The sequence below is a fragment of the Triticum dicoccoides genome, chromosome 3A (assembly GCF_002162155.2).
Source record: "Triticum dicoccoides isolate Atlit2015 ecotype Zavitan chromosome 3A, WEW_v2.0, whole genome shotgun sequence".
Taxonomy (NCBI): Eukaryota; Viridiplantae; Streptophyta; class Magnoliopsida; order Poales; family Poaceae; genus Triticum; species Triticum dicoccoides.
The window spans coordinates 449224056-449235721 of record NC_041384.1 but is presented as its reverse complement, the minus strand read 5'-3'; the positions used below and the strand labels follow the sequence as shown (position 1 = coordinate 449235721).

Below are 11666 nucleotides of genomic sequence, written 5' to 3'. Positions count from 1 at the left end.
AATTTAGAGGTTTGTGCTTCAGAACATGAGGCAATCTATAATACTGATTCTGGTGATATACTAATGCTGAATCAAGAATAACAAGAATTACCTGATATCGTGCACTCTGTTTATTGTACCGAGACCCTGGGTCAGTACTCGTGTAGACGGACAACCATCCTCCATGAACACGGGGGTCATGGGCACTGCCTGGTCGTACTATTTCTGAAGCAGGCACCAAGGAAATATCAAGGTCATCCATCCACTCTAGCACCCGTATTGTCCCACGCCATGCCACCACCACATCCCGCCTCCCGAGCACTTCCTTACCCTCGTCGGTGGCCACAGCAACAAACCCCATCCAATTTGATTGCTTGCTCCATGCGGCCTTTGACAGCGGCTTTATCATGAAATCATCCGGCAAGCTCACCGTACACATTGCATATATAAACTTCGTAATCTCATATAGATTAGGGTTTGATACATCTACCCTGCTGAGGAAGTCCTTGCGTCTGAAGAGGCAAGACCCAGCGTACCTTGACCTTCTCTCTCTGTTGAGCCCAGTGTATGCTGCCTGTGAGAGCTCACCATAGTTGATGATATTCTTCCGGAGGTCGACGTCAAGAGGATCAAGTAGCCCCTTCCAGTAATTCGCACCGTTGAGTTCTCTCCATCTTCTGGCGATATTTCCAAACCCTCTTAGAGAACTCATATTTGACAGGAAATGCTTCTGTTTGTGTTGCTTACAAGAGCCCACAACTTAAACCTTTTGTATATATATGTAGGACATGCTAGACTGCTGGCTTCCCCATGAAACCTGCAGGCTGCAGTTTGATATGCGTGTTGAAGATGAGCTCCCCTGTCACTCTCTAATCCTACCAAATCTCTCACCCACCTGGCAACCATTCATCCTGTATTTCAAAGCATAGAGAAGCTTGCAAGGATCAACTAAGGACCCAAAGATAATTCTATCATTCTATTCATACCAACTGGCACTAGCCCGAACAAGTAGGGAAGACAAATAACGTGCAACACACCATATCTTTGTGTGGTTCAAAAGAGAGGGGTTCACCAATCATCATTTGGGACCAGCAATGAACAGTGTCTTCTGCCCAAAATTTTACTCTGACCAATAACACCAGTGATTGTGTACACAATCAGTCTGCAAGACATTTTCCAAACGAAATGCATCCATCAAATCATGCCAACTAACCAAAAGATTCGATATTAAAACCCGTACTACCCATGATTAATAAATATATATATGATACCTAGTTCCTTTACAGAAGAATTACAGATAGTGACACTGGCCATACAATAATTGAAACCCTCTTCCCCTACTGTTTTTCAGTTTAAAAAGTATATCATTCCACAGTGTTAGGTACGATCATATCATGAAAACGTAAAGAAATTATACTCTACCATGCTGCATCACTTTCGTTGGATCACTCAAACTATTGCTGCATCACTTTCGTTGGATCACTCAAACTAGTCCAAAGAAAAAAATTGGGTAGCTTGTTAAATACCTCAGTCATTCTTCTGTGCAGAAGGAAGTGGCGTCAAATCATTGAACTGAGGTTGACCATAAGGATATCCTGTTGAAGGACCTGTCTCACAAGAGCATGTCTAAGCCCAGCAGTTTCAGTATACAGATACAGGTGACAACATCCAATCCAAAGAAATCAATCTTTTGCAGTTTCGGTGAAACCGGAGAAGCAGCTCTTTTAGGACTTGCAGGGCATTGGAATGAAAGTGTACATACTAAATGCAGATTATCAGACAAGCCCAAGAAAAAGGCATGCACACATGGGTCTGCCAAAGCATGAAGCGGTCGATTTCACAACAGTGGAGAGATATGCACAATAGTGTGTTTAGTGGCCCATTTTGATCTTCTCCCGGATAAAATGGAATAAACAAGTGCAACTAAATGTTCGATCGCTCTGTGAGGGGCTATGGTTACACTCATGTGAAAGCAATATGCACCACAGTATGATGCCATAACTCATAAGATAATATCATGAGTTCTTCTCTAACTAGTCAACAAAAAATGCTATGTTCGAGTGGATCCATGGTACATTGTATGAATACTGTAAATAAGAAGGCCACAGAGTCATGTTGACCCTGAATAATAGCAGCACTATGTGGCAATCTTCCATATCCAAGAATTGTTTCATCCTAAGTGACCAGACTTATTGCAAAATTTCCAAGCAGCCCTAAAATTGAATCCATCACCTCACTATTATGCCAAAATAAACTTTATGACTCGTATCAGCTTCTGAGTTCACATAGATCCATTTATCAAAGAAATGTACTTTAAGTGAAAGACCCAATCGATGAATCCATGTGAGCCAAACTGCCCAATAAGGACAATAGGAAAGAGAATGGTGTAGATCTAAGATCACCAGAAATCCCCACAAGAGCACAACCCATCTTCAAACCGGTGGAATCGACGGTTATCCCTGAGAACCACAACTCTTCCTGTACACTTACTGAGGTACTTAACTGCATTGTGACAATCATCACACACTCTTAAGTTCTTCATAACTCGGATTGGCACACCTTCCGGAACAATCAAGAGCCCTAACCCTATTGCTAGCCTTTCGCTGTGATACCCCAGTGATGCGCACTTCTCATCTCTGTCCACATCCTTAACTACTGCACTAGTGTCTGCCACATAACCAGCTGCCGCCATTTTCTTACCAACTTTCTCCAGCACATTATAAATTTCGCTGCTTCTTGGATGTCTCCTGCAGTTTGAAACAAAGGTATGCACCTCTCCTGCAGCCTCAAGCCAGCTAAGACCAGTCTCTTTCCGTATACCTGCATCACGCATTGCCTTCCTTGCAAGTGCTGCATCGACATGCCTTCCTGCAGCTGCATACGTGCTTGACAAGAGCATGTGTGCACCAGAGCTGCGAGACCCTGTCTCAAACAGTCTCTTTGCAGCAATTGCCGCAGTGTCTGCATCCTTGAACATGCGACATGCCATTAGGAGTGCACCCCAAACAGAGTCAGGTGGTTCCATGGGCATTGACTCAATAAGGTCCAGTGCTTCAGTTATACGCCCTACACGACCAAGTAGGTCAACCATTGCAGCATAATGTTCAACCTGCAGTTCAATTCTATATTCTTTCATGAGGGAAAAATATCGCTTCCCCTCATCGACAAGACCAGCGTGGCTACATGCTGTGAGTAAACACAGGAAGGTAATGAAGTTAGGACGGAACCCGGCATTCTGCATCTTTGTGAAACGTTCAAATGCTGTGGAAGTATGGCCATGCTGTGCAGATGCAATGAGCACTGCGTTCCAAATCCCAAGGTTTCTCTCAGGTGCTGCACTAAACACCTGGTAAGCACAATCCACAAGGCCACACTTGGAGTAGAGAGAAACAAGCGAGCTGCCCACAAACGGTGATGCATCAAGTGCTGTCTTTATAGACCGGGCATGCACCTGTGCCCCAAGCTCAAAGAGTGTGGCTGCAGCACACACACGGACAATGCACGAAACTGTGAAGTCATTGACCTGCACAGCCTCCTCCAGTGCCGAGCGGAAGATGCAGAGTGCTGCAGGGTGCATCCCAGCATCCGCGTAGCCACCAATGAGGGCAGACCACGAGACCACATTCCGCTCCGGCATTTCGTCGAACACCCGGCGGGCGTCCGCAAGGTTCCCGCACTTAGCATACATGTCAAGAACCGCCGACCCCACGAACACGTCGCCCGCGAACGGCGTCTTGGAGGCGAGGCCATGGAGAGCATGCGGGGCAAGCGGAGGGCGCGAGGAGTCTGCGGCAGCTGCGACGGCCTTGGCGGCGGGGGGGATGGAGCGGTCGGTGGCGGGGACCCCGGCCGCGAGCATGCGGCGGAAGGCGTCAAAGGCTGCCTCCGGGAGGCCGTTCTGGGCGAAGGAGGATATGAGGGAGGACCATGCGGCGGGGGAGGGGGCAGCGGGGAGGTCGAGGAAGGCGCGGAGGGAAAGCTCGGGGAGCGAGCAGCGGGCGTAGAAGGTGAGGAGGTGGTGGGCGAGCAGCGCGTGCGAGGAGGCGACGGCGGGGAGATGGCCGCCCTTGAGAAGGTGGCCATGGAGCTGCTGGCCCTTGGGAAGCGCGCGGGCGGCTGAGAGCGCGACTAGGAGGTCGGCCAGCGTGCGCGCGCAGGCGGGAGCCACGGCGAGCGGCGGCAACAGCGGGGTCATATGGCTCGAGTTCGCGACTTAACTGCCGCCGCTTGAACTTTTTGTGTCTACGTACTAGGCTGCGTGGACGGAAAGGGTAGTGCTGGCATGACGCCGGCATCTTTTTCTTTCGAGGGACGGCATTGCCATTGTTTACAAAAAATGTAAAGACTATTTATTTAGAGGGGGAATAAGTTTAACTGTTTAAGTCCCTCTGTTTTTATTTACTGCTCTTATTAGCTTGACCTGAATCAAACTTTATAAAGCTTGACTAAGTTTATCAAAAATAATCTCAACTTTCACAAAAGAAATACACTCCCTCTATAGACAAATATAATACCATTTAGATCGCTATAGTATTATAATACCACATATGTCTATACGTTGCAACTAGAAAAATAATTAACATGTCCGTAGTAGCAATGTGGCATAACAATATTCGAACGGTGCCACCCAACAATGGCAGCAAGACGCACGCTACCATAAATGCATATAAATCATACATTAAAAATCATCACGTATGGTATTTTTGGTACGATTTTTATATAACTGCTTTGTTATTTAAAAGGCCTAATTTTCAAATCCTATATACCAAGGCATTATTTGGAAGTTGGTGCAATTTTTAGAATTCACACTGAGTCATAAAGAAATCTTGCTAAGTGTGTTTTAGTCCCTCTCACCTCTTCCAAATCCACTCTCGTGTCGTGCCCTCTTACCAAGTATTATTCTATTGTGTTATTAGTCCAAACGCTTGTGTCATTGCTATTTGTCTTGCAGGAATCTATGCCGTGCACGGTCACCTCTTTAGGTATCTAAGAGCAATTTCAACGGGCCGACCCAAACGGACGGCGCATTTGTCCGTCTTTTGTCCATTTGGATCGGCCGCTCGTCCGGCGTCCGCCCTGTTTTACATTTGGGTCGGCAGTGCGCCTAACGCGTCGACCCATTTTCATGTCCGCACTCATTTTTTTTAAAAAGAGCTGCGGCCATGTCTCATGCCGGCACCATGCCAGCGCCGGCATACATTGCCGGCTTCAAAAAATATCAGCACACAGTTCATGCTGGCGCACTCGCCAGCGGCCGGCAGACATGCTAGCACATAAAAGGGGTGAGACTTGAGTTCGATCACGCCACCCGTGGTCATGCCAGCACACAAGCCGGCATACAAAAAAGGAAGGTGCTTGCGGCCACGAGATCACTCGTCGGTGAACTTGAGCATGTCGGCCTGCATCTTCTCGAACCACGGCCTCTTTCTTGGCGACACGGTGTTGAGATCCACCTTCATGATCTCCACCTCGGTCATCATGCTCGCGAGAGCCACTTCTTTCGCCTTGGTCTTGGTCTTGGCGTTGGCGGCCTCGATCTCGAGCATCTTGGCTTGCTTCTCCGCCTCCATCTCAAGCATCTTGGCTTGCTTCTCCGCGTTCATCTCAAGCCTCCTCCTTTGGATCTCCATGAAGGCGTTCATTTGCTGCTCTTTGAAACGCCGGCGCTCCTTCTCCATTGAGTCCTTCTTGTTCATCATGCCCTCCATGCTTGCGATCAAGGCGTTCGATGCCGCGTCCCGATTGTCCTCATTCTTGGAGTTGGTCTTCCCCCGTGGCTGTGCCGGCTCGCCGTCCCCAACCTCCTCCATGGCTTTCTTCCCCCCACGCGACTTGAGGGCGGCATATTGCGCCTTGAACTTCTCCTCGTCTTTGATGACCCTGAAGCAATGGGAGAGGTTGAAGCACTTGTCGTTGTGTTGGACCTTGAATGCCTACAAATATTTCCATGCAAGCATATTGGCAAATGGTATGCAAATGAACCCGCAAGCATAAACTTGATGACACAAACGAGGGTGGCTTGCTAGCATACCATGTCTTGCATGCCGATGCCGCTCACAAGGTGGGCCTTGACGCTCTCAATAGTGGCACAGAACTTGTTGCACTCTTGTTGGATCACCCTTCATCACTTCGAAATGAACACCCACCCGCGCGTGCTCATAATTTGGTAAGGAGGAAACTTATTGCGCTCATGAAACTCCCAGTGGACACGAATCCAAAAAGTTGAATGTTTTTGTTCGGCGCCCATCTTGGGGTCTTGTCCAATGTCTCGCCAACACTCGCAAAGAAGCTTGTCCTCGGCCGCCGTGTATGCCTTCGTGCGGGCCCGAGGAGAGGAGTAGGCGCGCGTGCGTCCGTCTCATGTCCGCGCCGACGCAAATCCGACTCAAAATGGGCCGGGAATGGGTCGGCATACGGACGCCAAGTGAACGCGCGTCCGTTTGGGTCGGCGCGTTGGGCCGCCTTTTGTGCCCGCGCCGACCCAAACGGACACCAGCAGACGAAATGGGTCGCCCCGTTGGAGTTGCTCTAGTTCCTAGGTATTAATTTCTCCTTCATTTTTATGCGCACTTGATGGATGAGACACACACACTTCATCCTTTTAGTTCTTATTCTTGAGGCGCCTTGTTTGTCTTCAACACAATAATCTGTATAATTCTATATAAAATGGCGAGATGGTATGATGCATCTCCATCGTATCTACTTTTTCCAAACACTTTCGACCTTGTTTTGGAATCTAACTTGCATGATTTGAACGGAACTAACCTGGACTGACACTGTTTTCAGCAGAATTGCCATGGTGTTATTTTTGTGCGAAAACAAAAGTTCTCGGAATGACCTGAAACTTCACGAAGAATATTTTTGGAATATATAAAAATACTGGCGAAAGAATCAACACCAGGGGGCCCACACCCTGTCCATGAGGGTGGGGGCACGCCCACCCCCTTGGGGCGCACCCCCTGTCTCATGGGCCCCTTGATGCTCCACCGACCTCAACTCCAACTCTATATATTCACGTTCGGGGAGAAAAAAAATCAGAGAGAAGGATTCATCGTGTTTTACGATATGGAGCCATCGCCAAGCCCTAATCTCTCTTGGGAGGGCTGATCTGGAGTCCATTCGGGGCTCCGGAGAGGGGAATCTATCGCCATCATCATTATCAACCTTCCTCCATCACCAATTTCATGATGCTCACCGCCGTGCGTGAGTAATTCCATCATAGGCTTGCTGGACGGTGATGGGTTGGATGATATTTATCATGTAATCGAGTTAGTTTTGTTAGGGTTTGATCCCTAGTATCCATTATGTTCTGAGATTGATGTTGCTATGACTTTGTTATGCTTAATGCTTGTCACTAGGGCCCGAGTGCCATGATTTCAAATCTGAACCTATTATGTTTCCATGAATATATGTGAGTTCTTCATCCTATTTTGCAAGTCAATAGTCACCTATTATGTGTTATGATCCGTTAACCCCGAAGTGACAATAGTCGGGACAATTACCGGTGATGACTATAGTTTGAGGAGTTCATGTATTCACTAGGTGTTAATGCTTTGTTCCGGTACTCTATTAAAAGGAGGCCTTAATATCCCTTAGTTTCCGATAGGACCCCGCTGCTACGGGAGGGTAGGACAAAAATGTCATGCAAGTTCTTTTCCATAAGCATGTATGACTATATTCGGAATAGATGCCTACATTACATTGATGAACTGGAGCTAGTTCTGTTTCACCCTATGTTATAACTGTTACATGAGGAATCGCATCCAACATAATTATCCATCACTGACCCATTGCCTATGAGCTTTTCACATATTGATCTTTCCTTAGTTACTTTTCCGTTGCCACCGTTACAATCACTACAAAAACTATTACTATTACCTTTGCCACCATTACCGTTACTTCCATATTACTTTGCTACTAAATACTTTGCTGCAGATATTAAGTCTTTCAGGTGCGGTTGAATTGACAACTCAACTGTTAATACTTGAGAATATTCTTTGGCTCCCCTTGTGTCGAATCAATAAATTTGGGTTGAATACTCTACCCTCGAAAATTGTTGCGATCCCCTATACTTGTGGGTTATCAAGACTATTTTCTGGCGCCGTTGCCGGGGAGCATAGCTCTATTCTTTGAGTCACTTGGGATTTATATCTGTTTATCACTATGAGGAACTTGAAAGATGAAAGAACCAAGATTTTCCCCTCAACTACGAGGGGAGGTAAGGAACTGCCATCTAGCTCTACACTTGACTCACCTTCTGTTTTGAGTAAACTTACGACACATACACCTGCTATTTATTCTGATATGTCGCATGTTATTGATGATGTCACTTCTGCTTTACATGATAATTATGATGAAACTACTTCTATGCTTGATAATACTGTGCCATTAGGTGAATTTCTTGATGAACAACTTGCTAGGGTTAGAGAGAATAAAATTATTGAAACTGATAATATTGATGAAAGTGATGATGAAGATTTTCTCCCTAGATATGAATTGCATGTTGTGCCTGAGGGTTATGTTATGGATGAAGAAACCACTAGAGACTTTTTAGCTTGCAATGATAGATATGATCTTAAGAAACTGTTAGCTAAGCTGAAAGAAAAATCTTTGAATGCTAGAATGAAATATGACCCTGCTTTTGCTACTTCACCTATCTGTATTTCCGATAAGGATTATGATTTCTCTGTCGACCCTGAGTTAATTACTTTGGTTGAATCTGATCCTTTTTATGGCTATGAATCTGAAACTGTTGTGGCACATCTTACTAAATTAAATGATGTAGCCACCCTGTTCACTAATGATGAGAAAAATCGCTATTACTTTATCCTTAAGTTATTTCCGTTCTCATTAAAGGGTGATGCTAAAATATGGTTTAATTCTCTTGATCCTGGTTGTGTGCATAGTCCCCGGGATATGATTTATTACTTCCCTGCTAAATATTTCCTTGATCATAAGAAACAAGCTGCCTTAATGGAAATATATAATTTTGTGCAAATTGAAGAAGAGAGTCTCCCACAAGCTTGGGGGAGGCTTATCCGATTACTTAATGTTTTGCCTGATCATCCTCTCAAGAAAAATGAAATACTTGATATATTTTATAATGGACTAACCGATGGTTCCAGAGACCACCTAGATAGTTGTGCTGGTTGTGTTTTCAGGGAAAGAATTGTTGGTCAAGCTGAATTGCTATTGAATAATATGTTGAGTAATGAAAATGATTGGACACTTCCTGAACCAATTCCTAAGCCAACTCCAAAGAAAAGGGGTATTCTATTTCTCAGTCCTGAAGATATGCAAGAGGCAAAGAAATCTATGAAAGAAAAGGGTATTAAAGCTGAAGATGTTAAGAATTTACCACCTATTGAACAGATACATGGTCTTGATAACCCGACACAGGTAGTAAAGGTAAATTCTCTCTATAGATTTGATAAGGGTGAAATCCCATCTACTAAGTTTGCGAGCCAATGCTTGGATGAGTTTGATAATTTTATTGTTAAACAAGAAGACTTCAATGCTTATGTTGGTAGACAATTGAAACATAATGCTTATATGATTGAACACTTGAGTGATTATATGTCTAGAGTTAAAGGTGAACTTAAACTTATTAGTAAACATGCTTCTATGGTTACCACTCAAGTAGAACAAGTGCTTAAGGCTCAGAATGATTTGCTCAATGAATTAAATAATAAGAAAAATGATAATGTTGTTAGAGTTATGACTAGAGGGGGTAAAATGACTCAGGAACCTTTGTATCCTAAGGGCCACCCTAAGAGAATTGAGCAAGATTCTCAGAGAACTAATGTTGATGCAGCTAGTTCTTCTAAAAAGAAGAAAAACAAAAATGATAGGACTTTGCATGCTTCTAGTGAACCTGTCGTAGAGATTGAACCTGCTGTTGATCTTGATAACCCACAATCAAAGAATCAACGTTATGATAAGAGAGACTTCGTTGCTAGGAAGCACGATAAAGAAAGAGAACCATGAGTTCAGAAACCCATGCCTTTTCCTCCTAAACCATCCAAGAAAAAGGATGATGAAGATTTTGAGCGCTTTGCTGAAATGATTAGACCTATCTTTTGAAGGAAATATGCCCTAGAGGCAATAATAAAGTTATTATTTATTTCCTTATATCATGATAAATGTTTATTATTCATGCTAGAATTGTATTAACCGGAAACATAATACATGTGTGAATACATAGACAAACATAGTGTCACTAGTATGCCTCTACTTGACTAGCTCGTTAATCAAAGATGGTTATGTTTCCTAACCATGAACAATGAGTTGTTATTTGATTAACGAGGTCACATCATTAGTAGAATGATCTGATTGACATGACCCATTCCATTAGCTTAGCACCTGATCGTTTAGTATGTTGCTATTGCTTTCTTCATTACTTATACATGTTCCTATGACTATGAGATTATGCAACTCCCGTTTACCGGAGGAACACTTTGGGTACTACCAAACATCACAACGTAAATGGGTGATTATAAAGGAGTACTACAGGTGTCTCCAATGGTCGATGTTGGGTTGGCGTATTTCGAGATTAGGATTTGTCACTCCGATTGTCGGAGAGGTATCTCTGGGCCCTCTCGGTAATGCACATCACATAAGCCTTGCAAGCACTGCAACTAATATGTTAGTTGTGAGATGATGTATTACGGAACGAGTAAAGAGACTTGCCGGTAACGAGATTGAACTAGGTATTGGATACCGACGATCGAATCTCGGGCAAGTAACATACCGATGACAAAGGGAACAACGTATGTTGTTATGCGGTCTGACCGATAAAGATCTTCGTAGAATATGTAGGAGCCAATATGGGCATCCAGGTCCCGCTATTGGTTATTGACCGGAAACGTGTCTTGGTCATGTCTACATTGTTCTCGAACCCGTAGGGTCCGCACGCTTAAGGTTTCGATGACAGTTATATTATGAGTTTATGAGTTTTGATGTACCGAAGGAGTTCGGAGTCCCGGATGAGATCGGGGACATGACGAGGAGTCTCGAAATGGTCGAGACGTAAAGATCGATATATTGGACGACTATATTCGGACATCGGAAAGGTTCCGAGTGATTCGGGTATTTTTCGGAGTACCGGGTAGTTACGGGAGAAGTAATGGGCCTTGATGGGCTTTAGTGGGAAGAGGAAAAAGGCTGCTGCGCCCCCCCTCCCCTTTGGTCCGAATTGGACTAGGGAAAAGGGGGCCGGCCACCTCTCCTTCTCCTCCTATTCCTTCTCCCTTCCTCCCCTCTTGGTGGACTCCTACTAGGACTTGGAGTCCTAGTAGGACTCCCTATCCTGGCCGCACCTTTGCCTTGGCCGGCCTCCTCCTCCTCCATCCTTTATATACGGAGGCAGGGGCACCTCTAAACACACAAGTTGACACAAGTTGATCCACGTGATCGATTCCTTAGCCGTGTGCGGTGCCCCCTACCACCATATACCTTGATAATACTGTAGCGGAGTTTAGGCGAAGCCCTGCTGCTGTAGTTCATCAAGATCGTCACCACGCCGTCGTGCTGACGAAACTCTTCCCCGACACTTTGCTGGATCGGAATCCGGGGATCGTCATCGAGCTGAACGTGTGCTCGAACTCGGAGGTGCCGTAGTTTCGGTGCTTGATCGGTTGGATCGTGAAGACGTACGACTACTTCCTCTACGTCGTGTCATCGCTTCC

General features: G+C 45.2%; 1 protein-coding gene across 3 annotated transcripts; it reads right to left on the bottom strand.

Moving 5' to 3' along the window:
* Positions 1 to 692: 692 nt before the first annotated feature.
* Positions 693 to 4174, bottom strand: LOC119268515 (putative pentatricopeptide repeat-containing protein At5g52630). 3 transcript variants are annotated; one of them, XM_037550173.1, is made up of 3 exons: positions 1506 to 4174; positions 1017 to 1141; positions 693 to 890 (listed from the first exon to the last, which is right to left on the bottom strand). In XM_037550173.1, the coding sequence occupies exon 1, from the start codon at positions 4172 to 4174 to the stop codon at positions 2378 to 2380; it is 1797 nt and encodes a 598-aa protein (XP_037406070.1). In that variant the 3' UTR covers positions 693 to 890; positions 1017 to 1141; positions 1506 to 2377. The 3 variants fall into 3 exon arrangements, with proteins under 3 accessions (XP_037406070.1, XP_037406069.1, XP_037406071.1); XM_037550172.1 differs by having other exon boundaries at positions 693 to 1141; XM_037550174.1 differs by lacking the exon at positions 1017 to 1141.
* Positions 4175 to 11666: the final 7492 nt, after the last annotated feature.

Bases quoted from the DNA above. Each gene is read 5' to 3' on its own strand.
- LOC119268515 (XM_037550172.1), bottom strand. From the start codon at position 4,174: ATGACCCCGCTGTTGCCGCCGCTCGCCGTGGCTCCCGCCTGCGCGCGC.